Below are 19777 nucleotides of genomic sequence, written 5' to 3'. Positions count from 1 at the left end.
TGAAATGCAGCTTTGGATAAAAGCGTCTGCCAAATGCATGTAAATGTAAATGTGAAATGTCAGACATATGTAAACCAGCAGAGATTATCATGGTCTGTTTATATCACATTATGTATTTGTGGTGTAATAAAAAAAATTAAATAAAAAAATAGCACATTTCAGAGTCACGTCTCTTAAAACAATGTGAGCTATGATTTTTCTGACCTTTGCCAGGGAGAAAATGTAAATGTTGTTCACACCATAGTGTGATACTATAAATCTGAACTGCATACACACACACACACACACACACACACACACACACACATATATGAACGTAATATAGTAACGTATATTAGTAATACTAACACTTTCTCTTCTATTCTGTTCTATAATAAAAATAAAAAAATAAAAAAATAAAAAAATAACATTTACTGCATTAGATTAAAATGAGAAGGGTCATAGCACTTGCATATTGTTGTCCTACTGTTAGTTAAACTGCTTCTATTGTTCTCATTTGTAAGTCGCTTTGGAATATATATATATATATATATATATATATGAACGTGGTTTGGAATTCATTTGTAAGATTTCATTTATTGTAAGATTTAAGAGTTGATTTTATTTTACTAAAGCCTTTTGTGATTTAATAATCATGCTAGGCCAGGGTCAAGGTTTAGTCAGGTCTAGTCTCTAAGGCTTTATTCAGATAGTCAACTTGTTTTTTTGCTGTACTGATTAAACTAAATATACTTTAGTAGGATGAGGGGAAAATGTTGTCCGTCTGAACAAAGCATTAGCTAATAGACCTCTTGCAACTTTGACCCTGGCCTAGCATGATTAATACATCACAAAAGGCTTCAGTAAAATTCTTTGTACAAAATATTCACACCTCCACCAGGCTCTTCCTCGCCATCAACACTTCACTCTTGTATGATTATTAAACCACAAATGGATCCAATTTAATGACACACTGTTTTTAGCGCTCTCAGATTGCCTCACAATGTGAATGAACCACACAAACTCATTGCGAACACAAGGCTCTCAAGGTTCACTTTACTTTTCTACACATTCATGCATGTCACATATAGATATTACATGTTTGTGTGTACTGCGAATAAAAAAGTGTGTGGGTAAAAATGGCCTCAAAATCAAGGGTAGTTTACATTAATACAGTGGCGTTAAGTACTGTGTACTTACATCAAAAAATAAGTACAATGTACTTATTGTGTTCATGTTGTATTGTAAAACACTTTTGCTGCTATTGAGGTGTGATACGGGTAAGGTTAGGGACAGGTGTGGTGGCATGGGTAGGTTTAAGGGTGAGTTAAGGTGTAAGGGAAGGGTCAACTGTGTAATTACAGATGTAATTACATAAATTAATTACAGCTGTAATTACATGCAGGAATTTTTAAAATGTACAATGTAAAAACATGTAGTTACACAATAAGTACATTGTATCAAATTATTAATTTCAATGTAAATACATTGTACTTAAAGCCACTTAATATAAAGTGGGACCTTTTTGTCTACATCAAATTCTATTTGAACAATAATCTAAATCAACAAAACAAATGTTTGCTGAGTCTCCTGTGCATTTTGGATAAGAAACGTTTTTTGATGCAGTGTCACTACCTATGATGAGTGTTACAAATTGGTCACAAATTCAGCAAGAATGCTTGAGAAAGTAGCTATCAAGGTAGTAGACATCAAGGCCGTACACTAGATTTTGAGAGTGTTTGTACTCTTGTAAAGTATGAAGGTTTTATCAGTGCAGTTACTCAACTTTTTGTCACGAGAACAGAGGGTAAAAATAACTTCGTTGTTTATTGTTTTGTCTTTTGGGGGAATAAAAAGTGAAAAGCTTTAAAAAGTAATTAGAAAGCAAACCAAATCAAATGGACTGCCTGTGCATGCATATCTCTATTTCTATGTGTATGCATATTTGAGCATCTAAAACTAGCTTGTGTATGGCATTCGATGGCACTGCTCCTCTGCTGGTCTGCCCCAGGTGTTGAATAATACATGGCTCTTTATTTTCACTGCACTGCAAATTTGTCTTTCCGCACCAGGTGAATCGAAATATTTGAACATCAAAGCAGGGCAGATAAATGTTCATGCAAGCACAGGTTCTGCGTATTTGTGTGATCATGCACGGAAAGTCAAAAAAGAAGGTAAAAAATAAAGAATAGAAGGAAAAGCATACCATTTTGTGTGCTATCAGTTACATTTTAAAAGTCCTTTTTTTGCTTTCTTTGAGGGGCAGTGGTTCTCAGCTGGTCTTGCTTCAGGACACACATTTTACATTGGACCAAGTGGATAACCAATGCTGTGCAAACACATTTGAAAATACAAAAATGAGAAAAAGTAAAGCAAAACATGTTATAAACAGATTATAATTGGTTCAAACCTCATACACACTAAACAAAACTTCCATTATATTTTAAGTTATTATTATTATCATTATTATTTTTTTGGTCTGAAGGTTCATTTTGAGTCTGACTTGACTGAACATGATGCCTTGGATCAGTTAATGAGTCAAATGTATTGAACCGCTCTGGGGTGCATTTCCCAAAAGCACCGTTAGCCAACTATCAGCAGTTCAATGAGTCAGTGTTTCTCAAAACAGTTCTAACGAACATTCACAAACAGGATCGCAAAGTTGTGTGTTTGGAACGACAGCTCTCCACCTGTGGTTAGAAGTTTCTTGTTTGCATGACATGTGGACTCAATAAATCCTTATCTTGAGCCAAATAACCAAGCTGACATTCAGTAAAATCTGTATTTTTTATTCAGAATACATACAAATGTAATTTACGTATTTTACTTATTTTACATATTTAAAGCAGCGTTTTTGAAGAGTGTACATGTGTGAAATCAAGCGTAGTGTCAGTTCTGGCAGGTCACGTTAGCTGACTCTCAGCTGATACACCTCTACCTATAGGAATATGACGCCTATCACTGTATTCATATATAAGTTCCTTCAGTATTATCAGCAGCTATCGCGTTTCTCAGGAGCGAATTACCCTCCTCCCTCCCCAGCTCCTCTCGTCAGTCAGGATTTGGCCTTCTGATTCCCCTCGAATCAGACTAAATTCTCGAATTATGTTGTACATTAATATATTGACATTAATGATATCTGCAATACATTCATGTTGGTTCTGTTCTGTTTGCCCTAAGCGGGGTTATTGCTGCTCTTATTCATGCTAGGCTGCATGGATGCGCAGGGAGCTCTCCCAGAACAGAACCATACCGCCAATCCAAACTGTAAGCTAATGGTCAATCGTATTTGACGATAGTGGACCTGACAGAACGTGCTCTACACTACATAAGAACGAGCCTATGACTGAATCTGGAAATAAAGCAAAATAACTGAGAAAAATGAGAAATAGCCCTCAGATGCCATGTCCGTAAGTTATAGCAAAACATCTAGCATTAATTCGATCTCAAACAGATTCATTAAAAGTAGTTATTACTCCACCACCTGGGTGACATCATTAACCAACGTGGTTGAACGAAAAATTCGAGTCAATATGGTTTCGGGAAACAGTCGTGACTAGCTAGTTGATTTCTTCAACGATACATCATACTATGGTAGTTAAGCAGCGAGTTACGACGTTGTACGGGAAATGCACCCCTGACTGATTTAGTGTGTTGTTAGTCTGATATAAACTGATAACTTAAGAGTTCAAGGTAATGAGACTGTGAAATACTACATTAGAACTGCACTGAGCACACGATCACAAATAAAACACATTTCCCTGGTTTGGAGGTTGGAGTCAGCTCCGAGTTGACAGGGCAGCCCCAAATAGGTGTGTATAAAGCTCCAAATGGGCTGTAAATTCCTCTAGAGGCCTCTGATTGGTTAATTTATTGCAGCGATAGAAAGAGATAGAATCTATAGAATAAACAGCAAACTTAATGTAAATACTTTGTAGTTTAGAATTCATTTCTAACAGCATTGTTGTCATAGCATTTTTTAAATAGCATACATTTGAATAATTAACACACAAGACCCACATGTAGAACGCCCAAGTTGCAAACTCTGTCTGTGAAATCTGACGATGAACTGGATTACTTAGCTAACTGAGAGGAGAACTGACATATATACACTCAGCCACTGTCTGAAAAAGAATCCTAATAGTATACAGGCGTTAAATGTTAAGTTTAGATGTTAGATGTCACGGTCACATGTTGGAGCTCAATGAGACGTGGCTGAGAATTGTTTTGCATCTAAATAACGTACGTATGGATAAGCGCCTGGAATAAGTATGTCTGGATAACGGATGTGAAGCACATTGATATTTTTTTTATCTTTATTCCTATTCTGTCCCAACTAGGAATAGGGCCCCCAAGGAAGGCTTTATGATCATTACTAAACCTGGAGGAAGCTTAAAGGGGTGGTATGATGCCCTTTTCACAAGATGTAAACTAAGTCTCTGATGTCCCCAGAGTGTGTATGTGAAGTTTTACCTCGAAATACCCCACAGATATTTTTATATAGCATGTTAAAGTTGTCACTTTTTGAGGGTGAGCAAAAACGACCGTTTTGTGTCTGTTCCTTTAAATGCAAATGAGCTTCTGCTCCCGGCACAGGAGGCGGAGCTACAACAGCTTGCACTCACACACACATGCACTGAAAATTTGAAAAACTTTTAGCCTTTTATGTTCAAACCGGATTCAGACAATGATGGAGAGACTAAGAAGAAGTGACAACATGTAGAAGCAACAGGACATTTCTGAATGGTTAGTTGATGAATTTATGTAGCTTATGTGTAGATATCTTCTAGTCATTGATTAGCATATTCTGTCTCAATAATCTATAAATCGTGTTCAGGGGGCGGGGTTTATGTAAATTATAGGGTTGGTGATGTCACTAACCCAGGATGAATGTCATGTAGTCCCTACAAGCCGTTTGTTGTAGTCCTGTTGTTGTTTAAAAAGCGATTTCTTTAAAAGCAAATATCTCCCTTTGCTTTGAGTTTTGAGCGTTGTAACTTTGCAGATGTTGTTTATGCTCAAACAGCAACATTACACACTAACTAAAGTTAGAAAAGTGAAATCATAATCAACCACCCCTTTAACAAATCCGTCTCCCTATAGGTCTACGACAGTGATCAAGAAGGCTTTAGTATATTTTATAACATGAGCAATACTTTATGAGCCTAAAACAAATGCTAGCTAGCTACGTATACATCATACATCCCTAAAGCATTTTCACCTTAAAGAACAAGTCTTCTGCTTCTCATGGCCTTTACAATAGATAATGCTTTACAATGAACTCAATTAGAGAAATACATATGGCAGTTTATCTGTTCATTAAAATACCTTACTCTCCTGTTGAGTATAAAACACCATCTCTGCTTCACTTTTACATTTCAAACCCCACAATTCTTCTTGCCATCTCTGAAAAGCCAAGTCAATTCCTATTCTCACATCATTATGAGTGGGTTATTACATTATTATTATTATAACAGGGTTACCATAGTAAATCAGGGTAAGACAAAAACACGTTTTGGAAGAAGAATCTGACTCATTTAATTTTTGTTAATTAACATTACGTAGTGTACCTTTAATTTTAGAAATGTCATTTATAAAAAAAAAAATATATATATATATTTTCTGTACATAGTATTAAAAGTATTAAAATACAATCTGTTTTGATTGTTGAGTTAATTGTTTTTACATAATGTAAATGAGTCTATAAAAGGTTCATAGAGGTCGCTTATTCGGATGGAAAGCAATCCGATGGGACTCGGGCAGAAATCGTGTTTGTGTATGAGCTAATGTATTCAAGTTTTATTAATGTTATGTGTATGAAATAGGACGGGGTCGAGAGCCGCAGGACATTTACGTTGCTGTTTTTATTATTCGTTTTGTTTTATTAATTACCTTATATGAGCTCAATCATACTTGTCGTCATCCTTTGTGGAGCTACTCGTGACAGTTTGTCAGTGTAATGAAATTTTTAATTTTGGAAAGTGAGAATTAGAGTGTAGGACATTATAGGCTCAGATAGTAAGCACACATATAATGTTAACAGATATTTTTATAATATAAATGAGTTTAGACCACTAATAATGACACTGAATGTGGGTGAGTGAATGTGTGAGGTAGTGTTACGGACATGAAGTTCAGAGAAGGAACATTACACAAGAAAATAACATCACCATAAACTGTGAATCTGAACACTTTTAGAGTTTTATACAGTATTTATTGAGAGTTCATAGATTTTCGAAGATTATAACAGAATTTTAGTTTTTCTGTCAGTCCATATGCATCTGATGACCCTCTGGTTGGCGTCGAAGAGGGCTTGTTGGTTTCTGATGTTGTGAGATATTGTTACATCTCTGTGAATGGAAGCTAAGGCTTAATCTGTGAACATGTGCAAAAAACATAGTCAGTTTGCCGTCATTATCATTATCAAATGAGTTTTGTTGGAGTATTTGGAGAATTTTTTGTTAGAGTACAAATATATAAAAAATATGAATTAAAAAAGTAAAGTAAAATAATGAGAGGCACAAACAAAAAGCAAAGCAGTAACCAAGCATTTGACATTTGTGCATTTTCTCAGAAACTAGTGCTCACACACATTCATAGTGTGTGATTCTGTGTCTCACATCCCCCCTCCCCCCAACACAATCATACACAATGTTTTCTTAAAGCACCTTAAAAGGCCTAATTGTGGCATCTAATAATTGTTAGGACATGAAAGGGAAAATACATTAAAAAAAAATAAAAAATAAAATGTCAATGTGATCCGAAAAAGAATGCTAGAAAGGAACGGAGAGAGAAGGGACTGCACAATAAATAATGCTGGGTATTGAATTATAGACTTCCTGCTAAGCAATAAATAAATAAATAAATAAATAAATACATATTTGTTTACTAAGGAGAGTAGTTTCAAATTGTTTACATTATTGATTTGTCATCAAGTATTTCCCATAGCATTGCTTTGTAACCTTTGCATTAACCAGTAAAGTACAAACAAGAAAGCTTAGAAATATTACATTACACATTGTTAGAAATAATTTTGTATTTACATGAACACCCTGCTCCAATTAGATGTTTAGTATAGTTCATATTTACATCTAGAAATTGTTTTTGGAATATATTAAAATAAGTCCTAATGCCCGAGTCCTTACATAATTTCCTTTTAATAATGTACAACACCAAGATATCTTCTGCAGACAGAGTCAAACAAACTTTGAAGTTTGGAACAACTTCTAAAGAATGGACAAAGAAAACCATTTATGTATGCATGAATAGGAGAAGTAATCGCGTCAATGGACAGCAGAATCCGTGCCTAAAATATCATTTTGTTACACTTACACTATGAATATACAATCAATGTTAATAACCTATTTTTATTGTCCATTGTGCATTCATACATTTCTGCTCCTTGAGTGAAGAAGCTATGCTTATGCAGATACGAGAACTTTTGTTTAATTTGACTTTTTAGATCAGTTTACCGATATTAATTGCAAAATATGTTTTGGAATGTATGGTACCAGTATTGCATGCAGTAAAGATATGAGTTAGGGATGCATTATTAAACATTGGTAATAAGTACGGGTTGCTTGATTTCCTGCATGCTTCCACAATTCCCTGGTTATGAATAGTGCTTCATAAGATTTAGTTAGTTTCATTCAATATTTAGTTATTACTCGTGTTCAAAGTGGGTGGGAGAAAAGAAAAGAAAATCAAATCAAATCAGTGTTAATTACTTCCTTGAGCTTCGAACTTCTTATGTGTTCGTTCAACCCTGTTGTCTTTTGATCTTAAAAAAGCCAAGAAAACAGATTATTGATATATTGAGATATAAAATGTTGGTGAACATGATACATATTGTTGTTTTCTCTATGACTGTTGATAAAATTGACATTTCACACCTGGATGGAAAATGTCTTGCATGCAGGTCCATCATGATTACACATATCTAAAAATTAATTGAATATGACAGATGTACAGTACCATTAAAAAAAAAAAAAATAAACAAATATTAATTTAAATAATAAATTAGAAATATGTAATTAAAGTAAAATGTATAAATAAAGATGAGTATATATACTATCCTCAATGAAATCTGTTCAGTATTGTGCTTTTCGTTTTTTTCAAGCATTGTAAGGCTAAACTATATTCATATGCCCTTCTCACGTGTGGAGGATGATGGGCTCTGACTGGCTCTTCTTGATGGAAAGCATCACGTGTCATGATGGAATTACAGTATTGGTTCAAACATCATGAGCCACTCCACCATATCAACAATTCGCCATTTTCAATTCATTTCATATGTAAACACAGAACTACTCTCTTCTTCTGAATTCTGTACAAGTGATATTTACACTACATAACACAGAGGAATTCATTTTGCTTACTATTTTTCATTGACGAAGCCAAGAGATTCCTTAACTGCTGGCTTTTAAAACAAAATCAGTATGAATATGTATAATGCTTTAAGATGTTCAAAGCGCATATATTGTCTGTAAACATACATCCAATCAGAAAGAAAGAAGTTGAATAATACTCTCGACATGGCATGCCCACATAGAGGTGCAAGTAGTGTTTATAAGATAGACAATTGATGCAAGATAAGGAGAAAAAAAAGAAAAAAGAAAAAAACCTGCTGGATTTGCCAAAGATTGTGAGGTTCATAGCCTTGAATCTTTGGAAGATAGTTCAATGTTTTGTTTGAGGTAATTTGCAGCTGGTAAACGAGATCTTCCAGTGTGACTGTAGGTTAAACTTTATTTTGATGGTCCACTTTAGACATTCTACTAACTACAAGCAACATGTCAACTAGCAAGTCATTAGAGTATTAGTAGACTGCCTGCTTAATATCTACTAAACAGTCTACTAATAGTCCAATGAGAGTTAGTTGACAAGTACTTGACTGGTTACTAATAGTAGAATGTCTAAAGTGGACCATCAAAATAAAGTGTTACCCAAATGTATAGCCTACTTTAATTTTAGTGATATATGTGTCAAACAATGCCCCGGTTTCACAGACAGGGCTTCGATTAAGCCAGGAATAGGCTTTAGTTCAATTAGGGCATTTATGTAGCTTTTCTAAATGTGACTTAGAAAAATAAAAACAATACTGGTGTGAATCTTGAGCCAAAGCAATGACACTGACATATTTTAAGATATATCAGCGCAAGTTACTTTGAGTTAAAACAGCTCAAACATGCCAACATTTTAGTCTGGGACTAGTCTTAAGCCTTGTCTGTCTCAATTTCCATTAATTGCATTAGTGCTTCTGTACAACTATTCACAGAGACTTCTGTGCCATCGATTAACCTTGTGGATTTTTGTCAAAAGTTAGTACAATCTATTCTCACTCAAAAGTAGACAAAAACCGAAGCATGATCAATCGCTTTGCGTTCAACTACTAAGACAATAATAAATTGCATGCTTGCAATTTCTTGCTTTATGTGCCTCTTGTCATTATCATTTTAGGTAAAATGCCTCCACATTACTGTTTTTTTGTAAAATAAAATTACGTTTTTAATACTTTTGCAAGCATCTGTAAATTATTTGTATTCTTTTATAGATAATTTGAGCACCTAATCCCACTAATACCCTAAACCTAACCACTTTTCAACAAGATAAAACACGTAACAGGCAGATGAAAGAACAGTCACAGTAATTTATTGCATACAAGTATGAACAATGACTTGTGGTGCATTTCAAGTCCTCTGAAGCCATTATGTTATTTTTATGTGAGGAACAGAGTGAAATTTAAGGGTTTAATCACTGAAAATCTTCATGCTCTGTGAAGACAGTGACACACCTCATTCAATAGATGACGCTTCTTCATCAAGATTTGCAAGTTTTGAATAAATAATTGTGACTGTACTTGTATCCTCTTATATCCTCCTTTATGTTGTTTTATATTGAGAAATGGTTAGAGTTAGGTTTAGGGGTTAGGCGCTCAAACTGTCTAAATTGTAAAATCAGGGATTAGCATTAACTTTTTTGCTCAGTGGTTTTCCAAAGTTACTAGCCACTCAGCATTTTCACTGGCCACAATTTTGACATCAATACCATGGGGAATACTGCCATATAGATATTTTTAATATTATCTCATAATTTGGCAGCAGGTTTATTAGGCTGCTGTCACTTTAAGACCTGACGCACTGATCCATTATACTGTTACACATGCGTTTCTCAACTGTTTACGTTCAATTCAAACATAACTGACTGTGTTTACATGAATACTCATCAAGTCCAGCACTTTGACATTATTTTGTGTGTATTTGACTGTTGAAGTGCAATAAGCAGCAAAAAATAACTCAATAGCTGGGTTTCAGTCACGTGATTATGCTGACGTGTGAAGGCGGCGCGATTTTAGACAGAGGGCAGGAAGTAAACATGTAGAATACATCTATGGAGGAAACCGTTGTAGAGAGTCCGTATTGTACGGATTTAGATCCAGTTTCAAGTCATAGATACAAGGAGTTAATTAACAGATATGTTGGACGTGACCCGTTCCTCATGAAGATGAGTGAGTTTTCGGTAAAACTTAAAGATTTGCTGACAGTCGAGGCTGTTGACATCACCAACTCTCTGGTCCTTCAGACATCGTACTACACCAGACAGCAAATGAAGGCCAATAAAAGTCTGGAAGCGTACAACTTTTTTGTCGAAGAGATGCCTCTGATTTAGGCTGTTTTTTGGTAACCAAGGTTGACCGTCGGAGCCCAGTCTACCGACTCAATGTCACCCAAAGCGCTAGGGCAGCTTAAAAAGTCCCAATGAAGTCCATATTAGACTACCGGTAACTTAATAATCACTACTAAGTAAATGAGCATTTAACGACAACCTAATGCTATATAAACACAGACATAAAAACCAAGTTAGCTAGCTAACATACCTCCGACGAAGTGGTCGCTGCAGACACGGGCATTAACAGACTCTGCTCCTCCCGACCGCAGACGTAGGTTTAAAATCCACTTTTTACAGTGTTGTTCTGTAAAATTTTTACATTTCTCACCTTTATGAATGACTATTTTTGGTACTCTATAAAACCTCCTTCCCTTTTCTCGGTTAGAACGATTGGAGCAGCCGTAAACTACACAAAGCATGGGCATTTTTTCAGACGGAAGATCCAATTTCACTTCCTGCCCTCCATCTGAATTTCAAGCTCTCGCCGAAGCAGCAATGTGACGTCACGTGAAACCAACCTATTAAGTACTGAGGGGTGGCACAAAATGAGTAAAATTATGCACAATACGAGCAATTCCACGCCAAAATTCAAGCTCTGTAACAGCAACAATATTAATCCGGAGCAAATGAAACAAATGAGTGAGGAGAGGCGGGTTTCTGTGTAACTCTGTCAGAGAGATGAGAGAGCGAGAAAGCGCAGCTGGTATCGTGTATCTATTCTGTGGAAAATGAGTATTGGATATTTCAGTATTGATGTGTATCAAAAAATCTATAATCTATAACACTACATTGCACTTAGTTTTTTTATTTCAGATGTCTTTTTAAAAGACTACAACTGTAAAATTGATATATTATATATAAAATTCAACCCGCCAAAATGACTTGTAGTTAATATCAAGCCCTGAGTGTAGTGTAAATAAAATGATTGTGGCTTAAACTAAAAATCAAATCTCAACACTTGTGTCATAATGACAAAATTATACCCCAATATATAATTTCCAGACAAAAAAACCTGCATGTCCTTTGTGTCCGTGTATTGACAGGAATGGCTTCTCATTAAAAGCAATGGTAATCCTAGTCTGTAGATAGTGTATAGCAATTGCCAAAGGAGTGCCTTTAGCATCTTAATAGTGGCAAGGCATCTGTCAGTGCTGCAGTTTTTGATGCCTTTGGAGTGAGAATGGTTTGAGACTACACACAAGGTGTCAAGGTTAGGCCGGTCACTACATGTTGTAACTACACCATTTTGCTATTTAAGAGCATATATATATATATATAGTCTGATAAATAAAATATTTATCTTTTTTGCCAGTGGCGTGTTTTTTTGGAGTGCTCTTACAAATGGGAAAAAGGGATATATTTTTCCTTGTCTACTGCCATTCACATCACAGCTCAGAGTAATCGCTGCTGAAGGGTTTGGGTTTAGGTTTGTTCCTCTGATGCTTTCAGCCAATAAGCATTGCCATTTCCTGCTGAATAACAATCAGTCATGTGGCTTTTTCACCATCATGAACAATGATGGCAGAATTCAGGTCACATACTTTCAAGCATCAGTAGAACAACTGCAATTGAGATGAATGGGAATGCTAATGGATAGACTAGCATTACACAAGATTTATGGGAGCTATAAAAATGATTAGAGTTAGCAGCTGAATCGAGTTGTTTGGGGTAGTTAGAAGTAATACCTTCAACTTCCATAGCATGCTGAACATCAAAATTAAACATAATATAAGCATATTGGAAATGTAAAGCTTACCAAAGTGTCAATAAACTTTAGAGTAAAGGATTCGAGTGTCACGTTTTACCAAAATAAATGAGGTTAAGGAAAAGTGTATCATAAATTCTCTTGAATAAATAAACTATCATCTGTGTGTAAAGTAGAAAATACAACCATATGATAAAACTATTCCTATAGTCTCTTTACTCAATAGACCATTAAAAAAAGAAAACTACAAATAAAGGAATAGAAATATTAAATTATTGAGTGCTGCTTTCTTAACAACTGAGGAAAGAACTGACAGTGAAGTGCTGTGGATGTCTAATCTTTAAGATTTTTCTGTTGCTAAAAAGATACTAATTTGCAGCAAGAACTGGTTTGATAATTTTGCAACAAAACAAATATACCTAATATTGAACAAAACTCTCAAACGCACTAAAAACTACTGACTTTTGGAATAGGCACCATTTGTTCTTAACCTCTTTAGAGTATCGGTGTCAGCCAGCAATTAAGGTGAACCCAAGGTTAAAGAGAGTTAGTCCTGATTTTAATCTGTCAACATAAGTTCTGCTTGTATTGCAAAATCAGACGCAGGGTAACGGAAGAATACTGACGTAAAAATTTGTGGCGCTTCTTGGACGGCCCCGCAATCCAGTTAGTTGACATAATAAAGCCAATAGATGACATTGAAGAAAGAAAATACGGTGGGGAAGATCATTCTCGACCATTTGTCGATTGAATTTACATCAGTTAAGTCAGGGATGTTGATTTTAAGCTGTGAAGTGCGCCGTCGTAGTCGGCTCTTCTTCTGAGCAACGTGGCGTTCCAGCGCATTGTGCCCGAAGTTGTGCCTGGCCAGGCCGGCTTTCCGATACTGCAGTGTGGTGCTGTCAAAGGCCAGCATGGTTGAACGGGGGTCACCCAAACCCAGGCTTAACTCGGATGTGCCCATTTCATTCTTGATCTCCAGAGGAGTGAGAAGGATGTTTTCATGGGGGTCCATCTAAGACATAAATACAGATGGACAGGTTAGTAATGGTAACAGTGTTGTTTACGTTTTCTTTCTTTTTTACATTACTTTGTTATGCATTATAAACAATATCAATTGGGAAAAAAAAATACAGATTGATTTCTGATGGTTTTCTTAAATATCTTAAACCATTTTTTTTTTTTTTTTTTTTTTTTGTAAATACATTTCCAATAAAATGAATCACATTTACATAAACCATAAAGAATAAGAGTGCTAACTTACCTACTGCTTTTCATGAATTATTTTTTCTTTATACTTTTTGCCATTTTAACACAGTATTTAACATAGACTGAGACAAACCAACAAAGTGCCAGTAACACAGTATAATGGAAAAGGGTTTGGTGCACATAGAGATGTAAAGCAAAGTAAGGTAAGGCATGATGGTACACATGATAGTATTTATGCTACGTATTTCTACAAAATTCTGACCTTTTCATGACATGTAATATATGTAGAAATATCTAATAAATACAAAATATATATTAAAAAAAATGTTCAATTGTTCACCCTTGTATTCAAAACAGATTACCTGTTCCTTTCTGAATTGTACTATCAATGGTATTTTATTAAATAGTATCTAAAATAGTAAACATCTGGTTTGGTGAGTGGTTTGGAGGGAAAAGAGAGGTGATGATGGTAATGGAGAAAAAAAACACATTCTGTTATGATTTACTCACCCACATGTCATTCAAAACCTGACTTTCTTTCTTCCTCGAAACACAAGAAGAGATTTTGAAAAATATTCTGCCCACTCTTTTTCTATATATTGAAAGAGAACTGGACAAGTTCCAATATGACAATAGATTTACCAAAAAAAGCATGACTTGTGTACTTTATGTGACTTTTGCAAAATCATCTGAAGCTGCACAATAAGATCACGGAAAATCTTCCCTTCTGAAGAAAGTCATATCAGAGTTTGGACAACATACGAGTGTTTAAATGATGACAGAATTTTCAATTTGAGTCAGCAATGTTTTTAAGAGGAAACAAGAAATCGTAAAAAAAACAAAACAAGAACACCACATTCTTAATCCCAACTCGTCACATTAACATACAGGTTACCCCTTTAGCACCATTTTTCGACATGCAAGGTACTCCATTGCTTTCAATGAGAAATATAAGGTATTAATACACAAACGCAATGGTCATGGGAATTTTGTCATCATGATAAAAAATATAGAATGAGTATAATTTTGCCATTATGACATACATTGCCCGGCCCCCCCAAAAAAGGTGATGTTTGGATTCAAATGCTTAAGAGTCTATGATTGGATCATTATTGCAGTGATTATTATGTTTCTAGAATGTTATATGTTTGGCAACAGTTCTTCTAACCCTAGTTGATGGAGTGTGTAACTTTTCATTTCTTAAACACCCATGTTAGGAATCATGGCTGTTTTCCAGGATGTCAAGATTCATCAGGCTCAAATTGTGAAAACTTTACAAAGTGCTTGACTCTTGTATTGACAATACAAAATGTGATGCTCCTCTTGATAGAAATAAATGTTGTGATGTTTTTTTCTATCAAGAGGAGCATACATTTTTGGTCAAGATCTTGAATTGACAATGTAAGAGTCCAGCACTCTGTAAAGTCTCCTCCAGCACATCCCAAAGACTTTCAGTGAATTTAAGGTCTAATGTACAGTAGATAAAATCAATTGAATGCAACTTAATTTCAACGAATCCTTTTTTTCAGTGCACTCTTTCCCCATTCGATCCTGATGAATCTGGACATTGTCATCCTGGAATATGGCCATGATGTGTCTTCCTACATGGTTGTTTAAGAAATGAAATATACACACTCCATTAATCAGGCTTAGAAGAACTGTTGCCAAACATATAATGCGCTAGAAATATAATAATCACTGCAATAATGATCCAAACATAGACTCTTGAGCATTTGCCTATTTAATTCCAAACAGCGACAGTGTATATTGTGGTATGACTTTCAGTTTAAACAGCCAGAATAATTTTATTTACATTACACTATTTAAACATTTTTGCACACATAACCCAACCCATACCGCTAAATCAACCCATTTGTATATCATATAATATAAAACACTGGATATAACAGGCAGATACAACTACAGTCAAAATTTATTCAAGTTGTACATATATTGGAGGGTTCTGAGGCCAAACGATTGAATTACATGAGGAGCAGACCCAAAAAGTGATCACAATTTTCATCCGCCGTAAAGCTCATTTCCTAGTGATGGGGAGTCGACTCCAAAAGAGTCGATTCCTCGACTCGTAATAACCCTCATGTCGGAGTTGACTCCAGCACAGGAATCGACTCTCGTTGTCGACTCCGTTGCTGTGTCTGAAATCGCTCAATCGTGCATCAGAGAGCTGGAGCTGTCGCAGAAACAACATCACAGTCACACACTTTTATCCTACATGTAGCTTGCTTTACAAAAGATAACAGCCAATTACATTGTAATTATACATACCTCAATGCCAGCTTTGTGGTTTCACCTACGTTTTTTTTAATACAATCGATATTAAAGGGATGGTTCGGAGTAATTTCAACCTAGGGTCCTTTGCACTATGACCTTGAGCCAAACACCCCCTAGCCCCCCCCCCCCCCAGAAGCCTTTTTCCCCTCGGTCAAACATTATTAAAGTTAGAGCTTATTTAGAGATATCAGCCGGATGGCTTAGTGCAGGCGCTAATGGATCCAAGTTTTTATCTCGTAAATTACCCCACTAATAATGCCCAGAATGGTACCAAACTTCTACATTAGTACGAATAGTTTTTGTACTCTTAAAACGAGGCATTGGAAAGTTTGTAAGTACATCAGGAGTAGAGCCCTGCATTTCAGCCCGAGCCCGACGGGCCCCGACTTTTTTACGCCCCTAGGGCCGGGCTTCGGGCCAATTTTCACGTCATAGTTAAAATGCGGCCCGGGCCTCGGGCCTTTTTTGGGTTATCCTGCTTTTTATATTTTTAGACATTAATTAAAAAAAATATGAGAAGTTGACGTTGACGATAGAAAAACAAACATAGAAAGAAATTTCGTAACCTCATAACTTATGGTGTTATTTTCCTGTCAAATGTCGAGAGCGCATTATTGTAGCGTGAAAGTAGGCTACATTAATATAATGCGCGAGCGCGAATCTCTCTGCTCGCACACGGAATATAATGTGCCGAGCGCGAATCTCTCTGCTCGCGCGCGGGAACTGGACGTGCCCTGCACTTAAAACGTGTTTTAAATACTGGCCATTATAGCCATCAGCTAATGTTAAAATTACACTGACATATGACTGACATGACAGTCTGTCTCACGCACGCACACAGAAGGTTTCCCGTCAGCGCGACCCACGATTCACCTCATGTGCAAATAATGGAGAATATTAAGAGAAAAAACGCGTGCGTGAGAAAAATTCGTGATAGAAGAAAGGAGGACTGGGTTAAAACCTTCCACTGTGGATGCTTAGCTATTCTTTTTCTCCACGATGCTCTGTTAGAGACTGTTCTAACTTTTCGTTTGATTGGACTTTATTTTCGTTTAACTGTTGGAAACCACTGGAAAAAAAGAATGGCCATGTTCTGTGGTGCATTTTTGAGGTAAGATAATCTGCAAGTTTGTTTTTAATTTATTTAATTTAATTTGTTTATAGGCTATTGCTCATTTCGTTTGCAAGCGCTGTTGCGAGCAGCCTGAGCCTGCCTCAGTATTTCAAAAAAAAAAAAAAAAATTGACTCACTGTGGTTTAATAAATAAACATTTATTAAACTAACTGTCTGTGTGATATGCTTGAAGTTTTTTATATCTATTGATTTTATTGTAGACAAGTAAAGTATTATAGCATTGATTTGAGAGGCTCAATTGATCAAACATGTTTTACTTGCTGTCGGCTCGGTTTGCTTAGTCGTCATTTAAAAAAAAAATGCTCCAAACATTTGTCTAAATTAACCTAATAAAGAAATGAAAAGAAACATTAATTTACATAACTAACAAAGAAACATAACTAACAAAACGGAGCTATTTTAATGGCTGCAAATAGGGCAGGCTGCCGCTGTGTAATGAAAAAAAAAAAAAAAAAAAAAAACGGGCTCGGGTCGGACTCGGGCTGATAATTCTGATGAGCTGTCGGACACGGGTCGGGCTAGGGCCTGAGCGTCTCGGGCCAGGGCCGGGCTCGGGCCTAAATTTGAGGCCCGTGCAGGGCTCTAATCAGGAGTTTATTTAAATAACACTTGCCTGACGGCTCATGCTACCGCTAACCCGGACGTCGAGGTCACTTCCGTGATTTGGGAAAAGTACGTAAGTCCTGGCAGTGTAACAATGCCCAGTTCCAGGAATGCACTAATATTTTGTTGGTAGTACCAGTTTGCAACAATTATTAGTAAACAATAAGTTGTCAACACTTCGGAAAAATAATAAAAATTTTGGGATATACCAAAAAACTTGTAGAAGCTCCGGGTCATTGCAGCGAAACGGCATATCATGGAAGGTCTCCAGATTGAACGTTTTAGCTTTTATACCACAGCCGGGATAGATACATGTGTTTGGCATCTTGTCCTATCTTTTAAATCACGCTGCAGTAGTCTGAAGTAACTGTGTCTGATTATCTCACCACAATCCTGTGCTCAGTCATGTGTACACAGTTGTTTCCATCAACAAAGTTTCACGCGAGAGTATCAAGGTCATGGTGCAAAGGACCCCAGGCTGAAATTACTCCGAACCATCCCTTTAATTTGGTTTGCCATGGTTATTCTATTTTGTGTTCATAATCAGTAAACGTTTACACTTTTTTTTTATGTGTCCCTGTTAGAGTGTAATTATACATTTAAATATTTAAATACTTAGTAATATGAATTAACTACATGTACTTACTATAGAGTTATGGTAGGGTTAGGGTTTGGTTTAGGGCTAGTTGCATGCAATTATGTTTTATTTAAAGTTATTACTATAGTAAATACATGTAACCTGTTACAAGGACACATTAAAATAAAGTGTTACCCAGTAAACTAATAAAAAAATAAAAAATAAAAAACTGCTAAAAAAAAAACACATTAATATGTGTATTATGTGTATTATATGTATTTAGGCAAGACATTGGTTTCAGTATCTTGAACTTTCCTGTCCAAGCAGCTTTTTGGACTAAACTGGACTAATTTGGCCAATCACGCTTAACAATGTGTGGCTTAATAAAAGGAGTTTTAGGCTTCATGTCAGAAAAAAAAAAAAAAAAAAAAAAAAATAGCCAACATTTAGTGTGTAATAATACGGAGCCCATAAAGTGATGGTGGAAAAAAAAATGAGATGGGAGAAAAAATAATAAGTCAAACATTTTGCGTTCTCTCGCAAATGTTTTGCGTTCCCCCAAGAAACTTTGCGTTTTCTTGTCTAAAGGTTTTGTGTTCCCCTGAGAAAGTTAGCTTTCGATGGCAAAACAGTTTGCGTACCTCCGAGAAACTTTGTGTTCCCTCGCAAAATCTTTTCAGCTTTTTTTGCAAGCGAACACAAAGTTTCTCAGTGGAACACAATACATTTTGGCAAGAAAATGCAAAGTTTCTCGGAGGAACGCAAAACATTTGTGAAAGAACGCAAAAGCCTTGACAAATATTTTTTCCTCCATCTCATATTTTTTTCCTTCACCATGTCCCTTTAGGTGCTCCGTATACTGTAACAATAATGGCAATATTGTATTCTCATTGCTGAACCTATTTTGACAAAGTAAATGGAGAAAATGGAGTCGATTCTGGGAGTCTATTCCATTGACTCCTACGGTGGGAGTCGGAAATCGGTGTCAACTGCCAGAAGAAGCATTACATCAGCTTTGATTGAGAAATGCCGTTGGCTTTTGTGTGGCTTGCGACTGATTGCGACATGCTAATGTTCGGGTGTATCATTTGATAGATATGGCTGCACACGTTCATTTTCATTTGCTCCAAAAATATCTAGGAAAGTATAAATATTTATGAAATCATCTCTACTTTTACAAATGCATTCAAATAATTAAATGTGGCTTGATCTGATCTATAAGGCAAACAACAGAAAGCAATGGAGTGCCCTGCACATTGAAAAATTATGATAAAGAGGTACCCTGCACGTTAGAAAGGGTTCCTGACCAAGCGTCCATATGTGACAAGTTGGAAGTGAGAACATGTTGTAAAAATAGACGGGGTCTCAAATAAATTTTCCGCGCTATACGCCATAACTGTCTTGATGAACGTTTTCAGTACCTTATTTTTTGAATCGCCTAGTCCTAATGCTGCATCGTCCACAAAGATTGGTTCCCACATGGAGTCATGCGCGTCAATATCCCTCTGTTTCATTCTGGCATACAGAGCATCGTCTCTCTGAACTACATTTCCCATCAACCACTGAAAGCATACAAAATCATCACCATCAAAGCAGTCACTTTTAAAAA

At 36.0% G+C, this 19777-nt stretch overlaps 1 protein-coding gene across 2 annotated transcripts in view; it reads right to left on the bottom strand.

Annotated features, from left to right (window-relative positions):
- Positions 1–11456: 11456 nt before the first annotated feature.
- Positions 11457–19777, bottom strand: part of gabrb2b (gamma-aminobutyric acid type A receptor subunit beta2b) — a 137449-nt gene continuing 129128 nt past the window's right edge. The window contains exons 9-10 of one of the 2 annotated variants that reach the window (XM_079847019.1): positions 19590–19730; positions 11457–13367 (exon numbers count right to left, since the gene is read on the bottom strand). In XM_079847019.1, the coding sequence (XP_079703145.1) occupies positions 13020–13367; positions 19590–19730 (489 nt within the window). In that variant the 3' untranslated portion in view covers positions 11457–13019. The remainder of the gene's footprint in view (positions 13368–19589; positions 19731–19777) is intronic. The other variant, XM_079847020.1, reaches the window with a different exon arrangement.

This window comes from Squalius cephalus (genome assembly GCF_949319135.1).
Source record: "Squalius cephalus genome assembly, chromosome: 17".
Lineage (NCBI taxonomy): Eukaryota > Metazoa > Chordata > Actinopteri > Cypriniformes > Leuciscidae > Squalius > Squalius cephalus.
This window is presented reverse-complemented; position numbering and strand designations above follow the sequence as displayed.